The sequence below is a fragment of the Lithobates pipiens genome, unplaced genomic scaffold (genome assembly GCF_037356315.1).
Source record: "Lithobates pipiens isolate NorthernLeopardFrog02 unplaced genomic scaffold, aLitPip1_a1.2 Scaffold_22, whole genome shotgun sequence".
In the NCBI taxonomy this organism is placed as follows: Eukaryota; Metazoa; Chordata; class Amphibia; order Anura; family Ranidae; genus Lithobates; species Lithobates pipiens.
This window is the reverse complement of record NW_027507784.1, coordinates 263,301,275-263,321,668: the sequence shown is the minus strand read 5'-3', so window position 1 is coordinate 263,321,668 and position 20,394 is coordinate 263,301,275. Positions and strand designations below refer to the sequence as shown.

The 20,394-nt window shown below is 42.3% G+C and overlaps 1 protein-coding gene across 2 annotated transcripts in view; it reads left to right on the top strand.

The window, feature by feature from the left end:
* Positions 1 to 20,394, top strand: part of CCZ1 (CCZ1 vacuolar protein trafficking and biogenesis associated) — a 76,585-nt gene that overhangs the window by 7,214 nt on the left and 48,977 nt on the right. For both annotated transcript variants that reach the window (XM_077449033.1, XM_077449034.1), the window contains 6 exons: positions 3,810 to 3,907; positions 4,933 to 5,026; positions 7,939 to 8,013; positions 11,226 to 11,273; positions 14,456 to 14,539; positions 16,804 to 16,979. In XM_077449033.1, the coding sequence (XP_077305159.1) occupies positions 3,810 to 3,907; positions 4,933 to 5,026; positions 7,939 to 8,013; positions 11,226 to 11,273; positions 14,456 to 14,539; positions 16,804 to 16,979 (575 nt within the window). The remainder of the gene's footprint in view (positions 1 to 3,809; positions 3,908 to 4,932; positions 5,027 to 7,938; positions 8,014 to 11,225; positions 11,274 to 14,455; positions 14,540 to 16,803; positions 16,980 to 20,394) is intronic.

The following is a 20,394-nucleotide window of genomic DNA, read 5'->3' as shown; positions in this document are numbered from 1 at the left end:
GAGCGTGATCGCCATTCTAGTGGTCCACAGACCACATAACCCCCAAGATGGATAATACAATCTTGTAACAAAAAAAAAACACTACCGGAGAAGAAGCAGACCTGACGTCGTGTAACTAAAGCCCCATACACACTATTAGAAAAAGTAAGGAAGCCTACCTAATAACAAAAAAATGGAACAACCCACAACCACATCCCAAATCGAGCAAAAAAAGGGAAGAGAATTTTCCCGGGCATTGTATAGGTGAGGGTTTTCTTATTTCTTTACTTTGTTACTTTTTCTTCAACCCTTGCCCGTACAATCCCCGGGACAGTTCTCTTCCCTTTTTCATACACCCTATTCGATTTTCTGCAGATTTTTGTCTTCAGATTTATCAAAACCATGTAGTGCAAGGGCCTGCCTGATTTGTATACAAATTTTAAACTCTTAGGGCCGGTTCACACTGCGGGCGATGCGAGGCGACACGACTTGCCTCGCCGCAATCTGACAAGTCGCCCCCGTCCTGTACAATGGAACCGTTCTGAGAGGAGCGACTCGAGTCGCTCCGACTCAGAAAAAAGGTTCCTGTACTACTTCTGGGCGACCTCGGGGCGACTTGCATTGACTTCTATACAGAAGTCATTTGCAAATCGCCGCTGAGGTCGCGGCAGGTCGCGGCGAGGCAAGTCGGTGTCGCCTCGCATCGCCCGCAGTGTGAACCGGCCCTAAGCAGGAGAGCACAGTGTTCAGGTTTGACTTCATTGTATGGTTTTGGTAAATCTGAACCCCGTGGAATGAAATGGTTTTCTGCACTCATTTTCCATAAATTGTGAACTGATCCTCTAGGACACAACACATAGACAAACACAGTGAGATTGATTTACTAAAATTGGAGAGTGCAACATCGGGTGCAGCTGTGCATGGTAGTCAATCGGCTTCTAGCTTCAGCTTCTTCAATTAAAGTGGAACTTCCCCCAAAAGGGGAAGTTCTGCTTTAAGTCATCCTCTTCTGACACGCGTGACATGTCATTTCTTTGGAGGGGGGGGGGGGTGGGGTGGTTAACTAGTTGGAGTACCCGCTCCTACTTCCACTTGGATTACAGTCTTCTGGGACACGTCACAGGTCCCAGAAGACTGCAGGACCATTCACAAAGCTTAAGCTGATAAAACACAAACAATTCTTTTCTTATTTCTTGTGTCTTTATTGAACACAGCCATTAAACATTCACAGTGTTGGAGGAAAAAGTAACTGAACTTTTGGAGTTAATTGCTAGTTAACCATTGGCAACAGTGACTTAAATTAAGTGCTTTCCGTAGCTCTGGATCAGACCTGCACAACATTCAGGAAGAATTTTTGACCACATTTTTGATGTCTGGTGTGACCAGTTCTCTTGAAGTCATTCCACAGCATCTCTATGGGATTAAGGTCTAGGCTCTGACTGCGCCACTCCAAAAAGCGCATTTTCTTTTTCTGAAGCCAGTCCATATTGGATTTACTTCAATGCTTATGCCGCGTACACACAATCGGATTTTTCAATGGGGAAACGTTGGATGTGAGCTTGTTGGCGGTAAGTCCGATCATGTGTAAGCTCCATCGGACATTTGTCGTTGTACTTTTCGCCAACGAATGTTGGCTAGCAGGTTCTCAAATTTTCCGCCAACAAATGTTTGTTGTCGGACTTTCCGATCGTGTGTACACAAGTCCGTCGGACAAAAGTCCAAAGTACAAACACGCATGCTCGGAATTTAGGAGGAGCCGGAAGAGCTCGGTCTTGTAACACTAGCGTTCGTAATGGAGATATCATGTATGTCAGGGCTCGACAAAACCCGGGCGCCAGGTCGCATTGGCGACTAGAAATAGCGACCTCGCGCCTGGGGCAGCACAGCTGGGGGTATCCTGTCTCTGTGGACCCCCCCAGCGTGATCGCGTCGGGCCGTTCCGCCGGCGGCCGAAAATTTAGGCCGCGGCTTTGAGGCCTTCTGCGGTCCTATGATTCCTTATGGAATCTGGCGCCCTCTTGTGGTCGCCGTTGGTATGACAAACCAGCAATGCTAATGACTGTTTTATATTACCTGCCTCTTCTTCCCTTTATTTAGAACCCCCTAAACATTATATATATTTTTTATTCTAACACCCTAGAGAATAAAATGGTGGTTGTTGCAATACTGTCTGTCACACCGTATTTGTGCAGCGGACTTACAAGCGCACTTTTGTTGGGAAAAATAATTTAGTTAATAAAAAAATAAGACAACAGTAAAGTTAGCCCAATTATTTTTTATACTGTGAAAGATAATGTTACGCCGAGTAAATTGATACCCAACATGTCACGCTTCAAAATTGCACCCGCTCATGGAATGGCGACAAACTTTTACCCTTTAAAATCTCCATAGGCGATGTTTAAAAAAATTCTACAGGTTGCACGTTTTGAGTTACAGAGGAGGTCTGGGGCTAGAATTATTGCTCTCACTCTACCGATCACGGTGCTACCTCCTATGTGTGGTTCGAACACCGATTTTATATGCGGGCAGGACAGGGCGCGTTTAAAAATTATTATTTTTTCTGCTTATTTTAACTTTTTTTTTTTTCCACTGTTCTTTTAAAAAAAATGTTGTGTCACTTTTATTCTTATTACAAGGAATGTAAAAATCCCTTGTAATAGAAAAAGCATGACAGGTCCTCTTAAATATGAGATCTGGGGTCAGAGAGACCTCGGATCTCATATTTACACTAAAATGCAATTGAAAAAAAAATTGTCATTTGAAAAAAAAAAAAATGTCCCTCTAAGAGCTATGGGCAATGACTTGGAGACGGGGGGGGGGGCGGCGACGGCGCTGCTGCTATCTTCCCCTCACTCATCTCCATGTCAGGCCAGTGACAGGTCCGGATCGCCGTCACGGACCTGGCTCCTAACTTTTTAAGCTGGCTCCTAGATTCCAAGCAAATTTGTCAACCCCTGATGTATGTTTTGTACGTCTCTATGTTCGTAATTGTTGGCCAACATTTGTCTGACCGTGTGTACGCAAGACAAGTTGGAGCCAACACCCTTCAAACAAAATTTCACAGTTTTGCTGTCGGAAAGTCCGATCGTGTTTACGCGACATGAAGGTCATTGTCCTGCTGTATCACCCAACTTCTACTAAGCTTCAGCTGACAGACAGCCACTATGACATTATCCTGTAGTACATTTTTGTAAACTTGGAAATTAAAGAATATGCTATCCCAACGTTTTATATTCCTGATATATGCCTGCTGTACCATGCACTTGTTTGAAAAAGTATCCTGTTCTCTTTGGCAGAAAAGGACGGCCGCACTTCAAAATAATGCCTTTATTGAATTAAGCTTAATCCATACATCAATCAGAGACACAGGTCCAGATGAAACTGATGCGTTTCACATTGTTAAAGGCACTTAATCATAGCTATCCAGTTCTCTTTGTATTGCTTTCTTTGTGTGAAATACCTGGTGTTCCTGCCAGTCCCCCTGCTTTCCTATTAAAAACTGTCCACTCTAGGCAGATGCATGGGTGACAGTTCCAGAAAAGTTGCAATTGGCACCATCTCTTCATCCTCTACCACAAAATGTAAAGGACAAATGTTAAAAAAGTTTAGTGTGTGTGTGTGTGTGTGTGTGTGTGTAATATATAATGTGTGTGTGTGTGTGTACACGCGTGTGTACACGCGCGCTCTCCCTCCCGCTCTTGCGCTCTGCATAGATAGATAGATAGGTGTGAGTGTGTGTGTGTGTGTGTGTGTGTGTGTGTATATATATATATATATATATATATCTCTCTATCTCATATTTACTTATTTGTTCTGTTTTTAATTTGCAGGAAGAAAACAAAATTCTCTTTTACCATCCAAATGAAATAGAGAAGAATGAAAAAATAAAAAATGTTGGTTTATGTGAAGCAATTGTGCAGTTTACCAGGTACATGATCTATATACACATGTATTGTGTCTAGATTAATGTGGTCTTTTCGGAGGCCCATCTTGCCTGCTAGCACTGCTGAGCAGTTTGTCTAGCTTATAACTTGTGCCATAGAGAAAATGACAATGTTTGTTTCAGATTTACAGGAAACCAGCACATTTCGGGGATCTGCATCCCCTTCTTAGACCCCTTTCACACTGGAGCGTTTTTTAGGTGTTCAGGCGCTTTATCGTTAAAAAAAGCGCCTGCAAAGCGCTTGAAAGAAGCCTCATCTGCAATCCCAATGTGAAAGCCCAAGTGCTTTAAGAGCCCTTTCACACTGCCAGGGCCCCGAAAAACGCTCCTAAAGCACAGCTTAAACTAGCGGCACTTTACCAGCATTTTTTGAGCGCTAGTGGGGCACTTTTAACCCCTGCTAGTGGCCAAATAAAGGGTTAAAAGCGCCACTGCCAAAAGCGCTTTGCAGGCGCTTCCCATTGATTTCAATGGGAAGGGGCGCTTTAGGAGCAGTGTATTCACCGCTCCAAAAGCGCTGCAAAGAAGCTACTTGCAGGACTTTTTTGACGCCCTGCCAGCGCGGCGCCTCAGTGTGAAAGCACTCGGGCTTTCACATTGGGATTGTAGTTGCGGCTTCTTTCAGGCGCTTTTTTTTTTTTTTTTTTTTTTTTTTTTTTTTTTTAAAGCTAAAATGCCCCAGTGTGAAAGGGGTCTTAGGGCTAGCTATAAAGTAAAGCTCCCTTACTGGAACACCTACAGCAATAAAACCCTTACTGTGTGTCTACCCCTTTACCACTTCAGCCAAAACTTGTAAAGATATAGCATAAGATGCACTTTGAAGTGGACCGAATGTTGTGATCTACCCATTCTATCCTACAAAACCAGGAGGACAACAGCGCTATTTGACATTTCAGCTTTTCTAGTTCCTTTGTGTGCTGCTTCCCAACTTTACAATGAATAAATATATTCATCTGGAACTGTGGCATTTACTCTCGTTGACAGACTGTTCTTTTATTTTTATTGTTTAGAACATTTAACCCATCAAAACCAGCGCAGTCATTACACACACAGAAGAATAGACAGTATTTTCATGAACCTGAAGAAGGATTTTGGATGGTTATGGTATGACTTTAAAACTTTTTGAATCCGCGTAGACTTTTAAAGATGTCACTCTTCCCAGAAGTGATATTTTGGATATACAGTTGTGTTAAAAAGTTTGCATAACCTGGCAGAAATTGTAACATTTTGGCATTTATATTTAAAATATGATTAATCATGCCAAAAATGGTCTTTTATTCAAGGATAGTGATCACATTTATTATCACATAATTTTTTGCCTCCTTTTAAATCATAACGATAACAGAAATCACCCATCTGGCTCTGATCTAAAGTTTATATACCCTGGAATGTTTGGCCTTGGTACAGACACACAAGGTGGCACACACAGGTTAAAATGGCAATTAAAGGTTAATTTCTCACATTTGTGTTTTTTTTAAATCAAAATTAGTGTCTGTGTATAAATATTCAATGAGTTTGTTAGCTCTCACATGGATCATTATGATTTTAAAAGGAGCCAAAAATCTGTGATAATAAATGGCTTCATGTGATCACTAATCTTGAATGAAAGACAGTTTTTTGTCATGATTAGTCATATTTTCAATATAAATGCCAACATTTCTGCCATGCAAACTTTTGAGCACAGCTGGTAAGTGGAGCCCGCTATGCTCAGCTGACTTTTTATATGTGATATATATTCCAACATTGAGATTCCTGACTGTTTGCCCACTTGGGAGTTTTAAGTTGTTTCTGTTGCATCCTGTTTCTTTCTCCATAATATCAAAATAAAAGAAAAAATCCAACTTGGAGAACAGGAAGCCCTAATAATGGCCATAGAACATGCGGAGAGCCAGGAACGCCAGCTCTGAGATCTTACAAATAAAGTCCCTGAGAAATGAAAGAAACTGTTGGGTGATTTTAACTCTTCTGCATCAACTGAAATATTACTTTTGTGTGGACTGACCCTTTAAATTTTAATAAAATGTAAATCTTGGATGTTTATCTAAAAGGTATTGGTTTATTCATAGCAGGTATTACACAAAAGATAGTAAATTATGATAAAACAAACGGGAAGCGCAATCCCATAACAGTTTTTTTAATTACAAAAAAATATAGAAAACATTGCACTTGCATGTCAGGTGGAAAAGTACAGCGTCTCATAGGCATCAGCAGCAGCTGGTCACTGATCCTTAACCACTTCCCTCTCTACTTCTGATAGGATGTTCAGGAACGTCCTTCAGAAGGAGGGGGATCGCGCGTGTGCCCGCGCAGCGGCGTGACCCCGATGTGCTTGTGTCACCCGGACACGGAGCATCTCGGATCGGCAGGAGGGCTCTGTGATTGGCCCTCCTGATCACATGACAGCTGTGTCCAATCACGGCCGTCATGTGATGTAAACAAACAGCCGGTTGCTAGGCAATTGGCTCCTCCTCTCTTCAGACAGAAGTCATCGCTGAGGAGAGGAGAGCAGATCGCTGCAGCCGGCTGGTGATCAGTTAGTATGAGCTGTTTTTACAGCTTTTTACTAACTGATCACCACACAGTGTAAACACACATGTCACCACAATACACATGTCACCACACATGTCCCCAAAACACACACGTCCCCAAATAATAAAAAAACATGTCCCCAAATAAAAAAAACACATGTCCCCCACATATGTCCCACTAAAATCACATGTTCCAATGATTATCTGCACACATATGTACGTGATCACCTGCACACATCTGTACATGATCATTTGCGTACATATGTCCGTGATCACACAAACCAATTATACGCTTAACGAAATTTTTTTTACCAAAAACATATAGCAGAATACATTTTGGCTTAAATTTATGGCAAAAATAGATTTTATTGGATTTCTTTTAAAATAGAAAAAAGCAAATATTGTTTTTTTTTCCAAATTTCCGCTTTTTTTGCGCTTATATCGCAAAAAATAAAAAAACGGAGTCGTGAATAAATACCGCCAAAATAAAGCTCTATTTGTGCGAATGAAATGATAAAAATTTCATTTGGGTACAGTGTAGCATGACCGCGCAATTGTCATTGAGTGCGAGATCGATGAAAGCTGAAAATTGGGCTGGGAAGGAAGGGGGCGAAAGTGCCCTGTATTGTAGTGGTTAAATGCTGTATATGCAATGGTGTATATATCTTTTTATTTGTTATAAGGGCCAGTTCACACCACATCCAATGCGTTTTTTTTTTTTTCTTCATCAAAAATGCTTGGAAAGTAGGTTATATGATTTCCAACGGCATAGTTCACACCAGTGCTGTCAGTTCTAGGGCTTTCCAGTTTCAGAAAAAAAAAGTAGAACATGCTGCATTTTTCCTGCACTGTACTGGAACGCATAGAAAAATGCACTGGAATGAATTAAAACACACCGCTCCCTAATACAGTAAAAAAAATAAAAAAAGCACTTGGAAACGCAATAAACACGTGCATGCAGAAATGCATCCAGCACAGATCTGGAGTGCGTTTTTGTGGTGTGAACCAGCCCTAAAAGTTTATCTCCGGTGTGGATTGCACTTTCTGTTTTTTTTAATTTTATTTATTTTTTCATCTTTTTCCGGTGTTCCTCTCCCTATGAGGTTTGGGAAGCTGCAGTACCTGTATAACTGGGCACCGATTTGAATAGTTCCATATGCTGATAGATAAGGATTGGCTTGATATCTGCCTAACGCTCATGTTGCTGTGTTACAGCTGGAAAGTAGGTTATATTGTTTCCAATGGCATAGTTCACACCAGTGCTGTCAGTTCTAGGGCTTTCCAGAAGCCTTTTACCTGTCAGCATATGGAACTATTCAAATTGGCGCCTGGTTATACTAGGGCTTTCCAGTTTCAGTTAAGCCTACATATACTTTTTAATGTTGGTTGTAAAATCTATCCAGGGTTAATTGGTCCTGGGCAGTTTTTTGTTTTTTATGACCATAGTAATATGATGACTGACACATTGTATCGTGATAAAATCTTCAGGTGGTGAAAAATCCAGTTGTAGAAAAACAAAAAGATGGCAAGACTGTTTTAGAGTATGAAGAAGATGAGCTGCTTGTAAGTATATAATGTATAATGGTTTAGTTTTAGAACTTGCTGAATGCCTTTTTTTTTTTTTTTGCCAACTTTTTTAAATGATTCACACACTGGCATTCCCATTTAGTGCAAAGATTTATTTTTGCCTTCATTACCCATCCTTCCCTGGCATATGCTTACTATTCCTTTCTTCAGCAAAGAGGAGCATGTGGCTTGACTTGATGTAGCATCACTGGATCAATTAGTGCCGTCACATGGGGACTCAATAGCCCATTGTAAACTAGGACTTCAGTGACTTGGCTTATACTGGTCTTTCCTCCAATAGCACTGACTGAATGGAGTAGTGGGAAGGCATTTCTTCATAAATCACGGGTAAAGTCTTACTGTGACCGTAGCTCTGCTTTAAAATAGAATAGATTACTGCAACATTTATAAAGCACATTTCTATGCAATACACTCTATGCTGATTTCAGGACAGGAAACTGTGCACAATAAAAATGAACCAGATAATGACATCCTGTGAATAGCTCTCCTTTAATTAGGGTGCGCTGAAGGATACTGGAGTAAAAATGGAGAACATCTTCTGATATTTTTACCTGTATGTGGGTTTCATGTCCACTGACATACACCCCCCCCCCCTCAGATGTGAATGGGTATGGGGTACCCCTGCCCATTCACCAAAACAACTATTAATAGTTCCAAGCTGTCTTCTGGTGCCATCTCTCTCATATTGAGGGCATGCGGACCAGTATAGTTTGGGGGGGGGGGGGGGCGCTCGCTTGTTCCCTCACTTTCCTGACCTGCCGAGCTGCATGCTCTCATAAGGGTCTGGCATGGATTTGGGGGGGGGGGCATGCCTTTTTTTTTGCCATTGGTTGGGGGGGGGGGGGGGGGGGGGGGTTCATACTAAACCCTATGTTTATTTCGCCTTTTAAATTCAGCTGGATGACTCCTCGTTAAGGACGCGACGGCCACCACAACAGCTATATACAGTGTGTTGAATGGGGGGGGGTTTAAAATCGGATGTCAGTGGACAATCCGCTTACATGTGATCCACTGACATCCATTTTTAAACCCTCCCCCCCCCCCCCATTAAACACACTGTTTATAGCTGGTTGCTAAGGGGGGGTGCGAAGCCAGCCACTGCATCCTTAACAACTGTGAGTCATCAGCTGTCAGGGGGGTTAAAACAGATGTCAGCGAATCAGATGAAAGCAGATCGTCCGCTAACATCCATTTTTCGTCCATTGCGTTTTTTTAATGGAATAAAGATAGGGTTTTCATCCATCTTAAAAAAAACTTAGCTTAGCGGAGACTGATGTCAGCGGATGATCATCCGCTAATGTTAACTATCCCATAGAGATACATGTATGTTCGTTTTTTTTATCCGTTAATGGATGGAGGAAAAACTGACAAACGGAGAGCTCGTTTGAAAGGGCCCTAACTATGAATTGCAAATAGTTAACTTTCCTTCAAGATAGAACAAAAGATATTATGGTGGTATTTAAAGCGGAGGTCCACCCTAAAGTTGACCTTCCGCTCATTGGAACCCTCCCCCTCTCCGGCGCCACAATTGGCACCTTTCAGGGGGAGGGGGATGCAGGTACCTGTACAGTACAGGTATCTGCAACCACTTCCGGCGTAGATTCTGCAGAAGATTCTGCAGAAGATTCTGCACGCCCCTTTCCGCAGAATCTACGCCCCTTTCCGAAAGTCCCCCGCTGCCTGCTGGGAAACACACGGATCCCAGAGACTATCCTTATTGCGCAGCGCGACTCGCGCATGCACAGTAGGGAACCGGGAAATGAAGCCGAAAGGCTCCACTTCCTGATTCCCATACCCAAGATGACGGCGGCAGCACCCGAGAGACGATCGAGAGATCGGCTTCGGGTGCCGACATCGCGGGCGCGCTGGGCGGGTAAGTGTCACTATTTTAAAAGTCAGCGGCTGCAGTATTTGTAGCTGCTGGCTTTTAAACGCGGACTCCTGCTTTAACTGCATGATGCATATGTACACTCAGAATTTCAGTTGGTATTATTTTACTACGTAGAAAAGCTTTCCATCGGCACCATATGTGAAATAATCACATTATCTGTACATCATAATTCAGGGAAACTACACCCTGGGAAAGGCACATTTGATGGTGTCCATTTGCCAGTAAACCTGGTGTGTGTGTGTGTGTGTGTGTGTTTTGTGTGTGTGTGTGTGTGTGTGTATGAATGTGTGTATATATACACCGATCAACCATAACCTTATGATCGCTGACAAGTAAAGGGAATAACATTGATTATCTTGCTACCATGGCACCTGGAAGTGTTTGGGATATATTAGGTAGCAAGTGAACATGTTGTCCCTGAGATTAATGTGTTAAAAGTAGATAAAATGTGCAAGTGTAAGGTTCTGAGGCACTTTGACAAGGGCCAAATTGTAATGTCTAGATGACTGGGTGAGGTGTTGACTTGGCCTTCAAATTCTCTAGATCTCAGTCCAATCAAGCATCTGTGGGAAGTGCTGGAAAAACAAGTCTGATTCGTGGAGGACCCACCTGGCAACTTACAGGACTTAAAGTAGCTGCTACTAGCGGATTGATGCCAGGAGTCAAGTGGAGTCCATGCCTCGGTGGTTTATGGTGGGTGGTCATAATGATATGGCTGATCGGTGTATGGCTATGGTGTATGTTCGTTTGTGTAAAACTGGGGGGGAAAAAAAGTTTGGCTTTCATGAAATAATGCAGACCTTCAGTGCTTTGCCATGTGTAAGCTATGTTACCAGGCAATGCAATGTAGGGAAGAGGTGTGCACAGGCACAACTCGGGGCTATTTTTTATTTTTTATCTGAACAGACACATTATTCATCTATGCCAAATCTGACTTGTAGAGCAACACAAATTTAAACCTTTCTAATGTGTTGAAGTATGAATTTTTTTATTTTTATGAAAGTTATTAAAATTATAATAATCTTATCAATAAAATTGTATATATATACATTGTGTGTTCTTCTGTATGCTTTTAAATTATGAACCAAAGTATACCTGTTATGAGAAAAAATGGAGGCTGCCATCATTGGTCTGCTGAAAATCCTAGTTGCTTGGCTGTCTCTGACTTTAAAACTTTTCATACAAGCCAGGTAACTAGAGGAGATTATCAATGGCAGCCTACATGTTTCTTTTCTGAAAAGCTGCCTTGTAATCTTCCCAATAAGATTTATTATTTTATAATTTTGTTCACTTACAGGATAAAGTGTATTCCTCAGTGCTTCAGCAATGCTACAAAATGTATAAGGTATGAGAACTTAACACTTTTTCATTATGCTCTTGGTAAACAAGGTCAAATAATGACCAGACGAGTTTCTTCATGATTATATATCTATACATGTAACACTTCCCTTGGCTGGGATCAAATCGTTTTTAGGAGAGTTTCCAAATAGATGACATGTATAAAAGGTCTTGGAGGACCCATCAATGTCCTATAAACTCCTGGTCAGACATAGGAACTTGGGCGGCTATCCCAAAAAAAGGTGGATATGAGGCGCTGGACGTGCTGCTTCTTCTTTTATTCTCAGTTAGGGAACATTGGTTGAACTTAATAGCTGAACCGAGGCAACTCTACCACAACACAAAGTGGATCCACCCAAACCCCTTCTCCGCCACCCTAAAAAAAGCGGCCCTTATGCCCTGTACACATGGTTGGACATTCTGACGGAAAAGGTCCAATCGGATTATATTGGCTGAAAATCCAAACGTGTGTGGGCTCTATCGGACTTTTTCCGTCAGAAATTCAGACGGAAAAAATTTGAGAGCAGGATCTAAAATTTTCCGACAAAAAAATCCGATCTGACTTTTTCCGATCGTTTGTAGAGAATTCCGATGGACAAAGTGCCACGCATGCTCAGATCAAATTACGAGACCAAAGCTATTGGCTACTAGCCTCTACGTCAGGGATATGCAATTAACGGACCTCCAGCTGTTGCAAAACTACAAGTCCCATCATGCTTCTGCCTCTGGGTGTCATACTTGTGGCTGTCAGAGTCTTGATATGCCTCGTGGGAATTGTAGTTCTGCAACAGCTGGAAGTCCACTAATTGCATATCCCTGCTCTACGTAGTCTTATCATATGCAACGAACGTCACCATGTTCCGAACGATTGGATTTTCCAACAACTTTGTCTGACCGTGTGTATGCAACACCAGTTTCGGTGGTCCGAATGTCTGACCGTGTGTGCAGGGCATAACTGAAACTTCCAAGGGGAATGAATAAAAGAGCACCAGCCAGTCATCTAAAAGTCTGTCGTCATTTATTGCAGACAAAATTGAGACAACAGGAAGAGATAAGATATTAAACACGTTTCGGGGGCCCTCTTCATCAGGGCTCAGATGAAAGCTGGAAAAGCTCTATAGGACTCTAAATATAAAGCCTCCTGGAAAGTGTCTTTTATCAAATAAGGACCATTAGATGTCAAGACAGATTTGTAATTGTAAAGCTCATGATAATGTGTTGCTGTTTAGATGTCTTCCTGTTTCCTGTTTCAGTTTTATCAATCATATGTAATGATGGGCTATTGGTCTATTTCACCATACAAACTTAGGTGACAGAGCCTAGTTGCTTTGTGTCCTTTGGCACACCAGGCTGCCCTGCTTAACCACCTCAATACAGGACCTCTTCTTGCCCAAGCCATTTTTCATCTTTCAGTGCTGTCACACTTTGAATGACAATTGCGCAGTCATGCAACACTGTACCCAAACACATTTTTTATAATTTTGTTCCCAGAAATAGAGCTTTCTTTTGGTGGTATTTGATCGCTGCATTTTTTTTTTTTGTAATTGGGACACTGATGATCAGTACCCTGATTTACATATTTAGATGTCCCCTGCGAGGATATGCCGCTGATTGTCTCTCCTTGCCACACGCTCTGTCAGTGTGAGACGATGAGAGCTGTTTACCGGCACTTCCTGTATTTACATGTGACCGGCTGTGATTGGACACTGCCGATCACATGGTCAAAGAGCCGCACCAGGAACAGCGCGGGCGCACCGTCCTATGACATCCACCCAGAATGAGAGCCGCACCATTCCTCCGTCCTTTGACGGTGGGTGGGCGGCAAGTGGTTAATACCAGTTGTTGCTGGTAATCGATTGTAAACAATCCCCTGGTAAAACAACCCATTCAGTCCAAAATTACAAGGAAAGTCCAACATTTGTATATAGATATTTAAAAAAAAAAATCATAAATACACTTTTTTTTTTTTTTTTTTTTTGTGATCACATTCCCTCTGTTCTCAGCTGCATAAGAGCTGGGGGAGGAGAAGCAACAGTACACTGTACTTCCCAGTGAAAGGCTGTGCAGGGGAGGTGTGTCAAGATGAGTCTGATTATTGGAGGAGAGCAGCCTGAGTTCCCGGCAGAGCTAGAGAACTGACCACGCTTACGCTCCTGCCTAGTGTGGTCAGTTTTCAATAGGAAAGCAGAGGGACTAGAAGGAACACCCATGGATTTCACACACTGGAAGCAATACAAACACAACAGGATACTTTCTCATACAAGTACATGATATGTCAGCCACATCAGGAATTTGAAATGGTGGGGTAATAAACGCTTTAAGTATACTTTTAAAATGAACAGTTTTACAGCTGCTAGATGGAGGCTACAGTCTGTGAATAAAAACGAAAGTGTTGCATTTCATAATATACGAGATTTGACAATTTAATTCCTGAAAAGATCGCAGCATAGCACCTATGGTGGTGAGTCACACAGTCATAGACCAGTTGACTTAGTCTTTATGGAATAGTAGAAGAAATAACATGTGTATACATTGCACAGTTGTCAGAAAATGAGTGACAGGAATTTGGAGCAGTGGATTAACATCAAATTTTGTGTATGAATTGGCAAAAGTGTGAGTGAAACTTTAGCTCTGTTAGAACAGGCTTATGGAGAACATTCCATGAAGAAATAGCGTTTTTCAATGACTGACATAGGCAGTTTAAGGAGAGGCAGGAAGATGTCTATGATGACGCAAGACATGGGCAGCCAAAAACGCAAAGGATGCAAATGTGGACTGAGTGCAAACCCTCATACGCTCATGCCAGTGTGCTTTTTTTTGTTTTTGTTTCTTTTTTTTTTCTTTTTGTTGTTTTTATCACAAGAGGATATGTCACTACAAAATGGTACAAAGGTCAACCAACATTGTTACTTGGAAATTCTCTGAAAAGGTTATGGTAATCTTTTCAGAGGAAAAGACCAAAACTGTGGCCTGACCAATATTCTCCACTACGACAATGCTCTGCACAAACTTTTTTTTTTTTTTACTTCTTCACAGTCCATTTCAGGAATTACATTGTCACACCTCATATTTGGTACACGTGCCTTTTTAAATTATTTAGCAAACAATTTATATATTTTATTTTAAATTTTTTTATTTGGTGCTCACAATTAAATTAACATGTACATTTTATTTTCTTTCCCTGTACAGCTATTTAATGGAACATTTATCAAGTCTATGGAAACTGGTGGAGTAATATTGTTAAAAGACAGACTAGAGAAATTCTTTCATCGGGTAAATATTTTGTTTCTGTCACTAATTCAAGTAGTGATTTTTTTTGAGTTGTAATGGCTTAATGTGAACCTATACCTGGCGGATATATGGCAAAATAATGGGTTCATTCTACTATAGGGAAGCTTAATGTTTACACTTTCATTTTTGAAATCCCGCCACACTGATTTGATTATGGAGGGCTGAGAAATTCTAGCTCAGTTTTGACCTCATCAAATCTTCCATAGGCTTTGCATGCACTGACATGACAGCAATTGAGTCTTGTGATTGGCCTCTCGGGTACCAAGCACCACACAGTGGGAGGCAGGGGCTGTGTCTCTTGTTCCCCCATATCTGGAAGTAACAGGTTCTGTTTCCCTGTTTGTGTAGTGGATCAGTGCAGTGGTGGAGTGAGTGGAAGGTAAGTAAACCCTCTGAAAGAGGCGCTCCAGGTTCCTTCAGAAAAAAATAAGTCACCAGCTACAAATACTGTAGATGCTAAGCTTTTAATATTGAGACACTTACCTGACCAGGAATCCAGCGATGTCTTCACCCGAGCCGATTTTCAATTGGCTCTCAGGTGCTGGCACCGCCATCTTGGCTACGGGAAACTGTCAGTGAAGCTTTGTGGCTTCACAGCCGGTTCCCTACTGTGCTTGTGCAAAGTGTGCTGCGCTTTGTGAATGGCCCGGCAGCAGGGGGAAGGAGGAGTTTGCTGCTTTGAAGTCAACTGGAAGTGAGATCTGGTACCTGCTCCCCCCCCATCTGAAAGGTGCCAAGAAGGAGGCAAACAATTGGAGCTTCCCCTTTTGGCTTTAAGGTGTCCTTTTATGAAACTGCGGTAAAATACCGCAATTCAGTTCTCAGGCATTCTTAGAGGAGATCGCTCTCTTCTGAGTGCCTGTTTATGATGGTCTGTAGATCGCTTCTCATGTTGAGTTGCGAAGCGATCAAGCGATCTACAAAAGCCGGGAACTTCTGAGAACGGCTCCTCTCACTGTAATCTCGCGTGATGTAGCGGGATTACAGTCTGAGGAGATTTAAAATACAAAAGTTGAACACTAATCACCACACATTATTCCCCAACATATTAATAAAATAATAAAGTTAAATTCCTCCTACACAATATACATTAACCTAATTATTAAAAAACATTGATAAAAACAATATTTAAAGATCATACATGTGCCTATTTAAATGTGAATGGTGTATAGTAAATTAATGTAATTCACATATGTAATGCAGCTATACACCATTCATATAAATGTAAAATACATTTATAATCATTAAAAAATAATTGTAATAAAGTATACAAGTATAAATATTTTTATTAATAAATTAAATATTTAATATATTTAGAATAATATCTATCTATCTATCTATCTATCTATCTATCTATTATATATATATATATATATATATATATATATATATATATATATATATATATATATATATATATATATATATATATATATATATTATTACACTTTTATATTGCTAACCTGCTCGTTTTGGGGTGTGTAATGCTGGGGAAGATGTGCTCTCACTATATGGCTGCTCGTGTGTGAAAGAAGGAAATCAAAACACTTCCTGCTTTCTCCAGAATACTCAGCCAGCTTCAGGCTTCTCTCTCTGATTCTCTGAGATGGTGAATCAGAAAGTGAGAATTCTGTCACAGATCGCCAGTGGGGTGCCGAGATCGCACCTTCATACACTGGCCGTTTCTGTGACAGTCAGTTACAGATTCTCACTGTGCTGAGATAATCGGTGGAGAACATGTTCTCCGCTGATTACCTCAGTTTCATAAACTGGTAATGACCTGTGATCAGCTGTGAGATTTGGGATCGCAGCTGGTCTCAGTTTCATAAAAGTACACCCAAGTCTCTCAAAGTGACCCTGTAGCTTAGCTTAATATGTGCAGAGAAAAACGTATTAAAGTGTTTATATAGGTATCCAACTACCTCTGGATCTTAAAAGGGGACAGCAGTTATAGCAGGCAGGGACCAGAGCAGAGGATGCCTAGAGGCGATTCAGTTCTCATTGTGCGCTATACAAGTATTTCATTCATTCATTCATTCATTCATTCAGAAGAAGAAGGTGGGATGGAGACAGTGAAGAAGTAAAGGTTTCTATAGTAAAGGTTTTTGAAGAAGAATGTAGATCACTTAGGAGACCTGAGTACAGAAAGGTTATGTACACGTAAATGGACAAAAAATTTTAAATGATAACCTGAAGAACCTGTTGGACAACGTGAGTGACTTTGATTTGTGTTCTTCATCCCACAGTATTTACAGACATTACACATGCAGTCTTGTGATCTGCTCGATGTGTTTAGTGGCATCAGTTTTTTTCCGTTAGACAAGATGACTTACCTGAAAATCCAGTCATTCATTAACAGGGTGGAAGAAAGTCTCAGTCTTGTGAAGTACACGGCATTCTTGTACAATGACCAGCTGATATGGTAGGTCAAATATGCAGATTATGTTTATTTATGATTACATGGTGTAATTTTACTTGTCCTGCAGTAAAAGCTTATTTGTATGCAAAAGAAGTTAAAAAACAAACTCCAGGCAAGATTAGAAGCTTTTTTATTTTATTTTATTTTTTTGGAGTAGTTCCCAACCTAGCAAAAATAAATGGTTTAACATACACTGTCATCTATCTCAGTGTTTCTCAACTCCAGTCCTCAAGGCGCCCCAACAGGTCACATTTTCAGGATTTGCATTATATTGCACAGGTGATTTGATCAGTTTCACTGTGTTAGTAATTACTACAGCCATTTCATCTGAGGGAAATCCTGCAAACATGACCTGTTGGGGCGCCTTGAGGACTGGAGTTGAGAAATGCTGATCTATCATATAGATTTGCAGATGGTTCTTACATCCATTTGAGGGAATGCATCTCAGTTATCCATTCACAGATTAAAGGGGCAGTGATTGACCTCCAATGTCTGGCAATTAACGACTTGGCAATTGTAAGTAAGAATCTAAGGAGCCCCTTCTTGTAGAGGCTTCACTAGAACCTTCAGGGCCCCAGTGCAAGAAACCACAAAGGGCCCCCCTGACCATTGGTCCCGGGCCCTTTTATTATGGTCCCACAGCAGTGGCCAGCTGTAGCCTGAAGGGTTCAGTCCTGGAGAGCTGGTCAGGGATCTCTGGTGTAGCTCAGGGTGTCTACCAGGAAAAGAAAAGAGAGGTGGGAGAGCCCTTATAGTGTAGTAAATTGCTTCGTAAAGGTAAAAGGTAAAAACCATGATGGGAAGAGGAGATAAAAAAATTATTACATCTTTTGAGGGTGGTTTTTTTTTTTTTTTTTTTTTGTTTTTTTTTTTTGTTTTTTCTTTTAGTTTCCCCTCTGGGTAATCTACTGTATGTACATTACAAGGATTTTAACAAACTTTGTAGCAGATTTCTACTTTTTTTTTGTTCTTAAGAAATCCCTGTGTGTTTGTCTGTGTCCATGTGTAGAATGAATCTGTATGGGAGTTGCTTTATAATCATCAATCAGCTGCTGCACTTGCTGGTCTCTAATGAAGAAACTTGCAACATGATTTCCTGTTGGGGGTATGTTGCCAAAAATGACATTTCTCTTTCGTTCACTTACTGACATAGCTCAGTTATTCTTGGCCATAGGTTGTTAGGCCACCTTCAGGAGAGGACTAGGCAGAACATGTTACACATGTACAAATACAGAACTTTCTAGTTCCACCCAAGGGGCAGTCCCTTCAGTAACAACCCCCCAGCCTGCTTCCTGCAGCTTCAGTGTTTTTCTGCCTAGTGAAGAAGATGGAACTAGGAACCCTGCGGGACCATCGGTCCTGGGATTTTTTTTTGCAGAAGTTTGCCGATTGCATAAGATTAAGATCCTGTGATCTACTATCAACAGCCAGCAGGGTGACAGGCTGGATACCCTTATCCTTGTAGTCTCCCCAGCCTGGCCATCGATCGTGTGCAGACCATAGCTACGTGCTGGGTCGGCTACGACATGCCCCTCAGGCTCCAGGGGCGGCCGGTGAGCACAACGCTCTGGGGCACACATATGACTCTTTGGGAGTGGGTCTGTGGTGGAATGTCCCCAGCTTGCCCGGATGGTAAGTACAGCTCTCCTGGCCTGCTCTGTCGTTTCAGATGACACTGACCAGGGCCGATCGGACAGTGAGGATGATTCCCCATACGGGTCCCCGCGAGACAAAGCGCTAATTGGAGCACTTATCACAGCTGTGCGTGATACCCTGAAGATTCAGGATACAGCAGATCCCTCTGCTGATGTAGCGGTCCCTTTTGGATCCCGTAAGATAAGTTCATATACAAGGAATGGGGTAGACCGCAACGGACCTTTTCGGTCCCAAAAAGTATTTGAGGAGAGCCTTCTTAAGAAATGGTCGGCTCCTCCGGTCGTGGACCCCCCGGTATCCAGATTAAATAAAGTAACCACGATCCCGGTAGAGGGGACTCCTGCGTTTTAAGGACCCCATGGACAGGAAGGCCGAGGCAGTGGCTTGTTCCTTATTTAAGGTTGTAAACAAGTAATGCAACCAGTACTGGCATCTGTACTTGTGCCACAGGCACTTATTGAGTGGGCAAAACTTTTGCACGGTGAATTGGGGGAGCAACAGGCTTCTCCTGTCTGCGTGGAACTAGCAGACCAGTTAGTGTAAGGACTTAAGTACGTTTGTGACGCGGCCCTGGATACCCTCCCTCTGTTATCCAGAGCTTCAGTGTCAGCAGTGGTGCTGAGGCGCCTGATTTGGCTAAAATGCTGGTCTACAGACCAGGCATCTAAAAAAGCCCTGACGGATCTACCCTTCCTTGGTGAGTGGCTCTTTGGATGACATCATGCCACAGGTGGAAAGAATACCTCACTCCCACAGACCAGGAAGACTAAGGAGCCACGCCGTAGGCAAGGGCCCTCATTTTCCACAAATAAATGGCATTTTCGTCCGCCCAGGGCTTCGGCTAAAAGTCCCCAGCCCAACAGGGCGACCTCTGAGGGACAAAAGCGTCCCTGGAACCGCAAGCCTAACAAGCCTGCGAGCAAAATGGCTACCGCATGAAGGTTTGGGAGTTTGCAGCCCAGTGGGCCTCTCAGCTGTCCAACCAATGGTTCTGCGAACTGATTGCCTCTGGCTACAATATAGAGTTCCTCTCTTGGCCACCAAACAGATTCTTCTCTTCCAGCATACCCTTACTCCCGGCTCGCCGGAAGGCCCTCATGGGGGTAGTAAGGGACCTGCTAACTCATGGGGTGATAGTACCTTTTCTGGGGTTGGAAAGGTTCCAGGGGTTCTACTCCAATCTGTTTGTAGTCCCCAAAAAGGAAGGGTACGTCCAATCTTGGACCTAAAAGCCCTCAATTGCTTTGTAAAATTACATAGGTTCAGAATGGAATCGGTTCGCTCAGTAGTCGCTGCACTCCATCAAGGGGACTCCCTGGCGTCTTTGGACATCCAGGATGCATACCTGCACATACCCATATGCCTCCGGCATCAGAGGTTTCTGGATTCGCAGTTGGAGATGCCCACTACCAGTTTGTGGCTCTCCCTTTTGACTTGGCATCAGCACCTTGAGTCTTTACCAAGGTATTGGCTCTAATTTGTGGTGTTGTTGCGACAACGCAGGATCGCGATTGTAGGATACCTAGACGATCTCCTCCTGAGAGCATCTTTCACCTTAAAATTAAAGGAAGATGTGGCGATCACCATGCAAACCCTGCTAGATTTTAGGTGGCTGTTGAACCTAAAAAAGTTGGTGCTTATACTGACTCAGCGTTTGGAGTACCTAGGATTACTGCTGGACTCCCTGGTGGCTGAGATCCCCGGCACTTTGGTCCGGGAAGTCGTTCCTACCTCTACATTGGACAGTGATCACAACGGACGC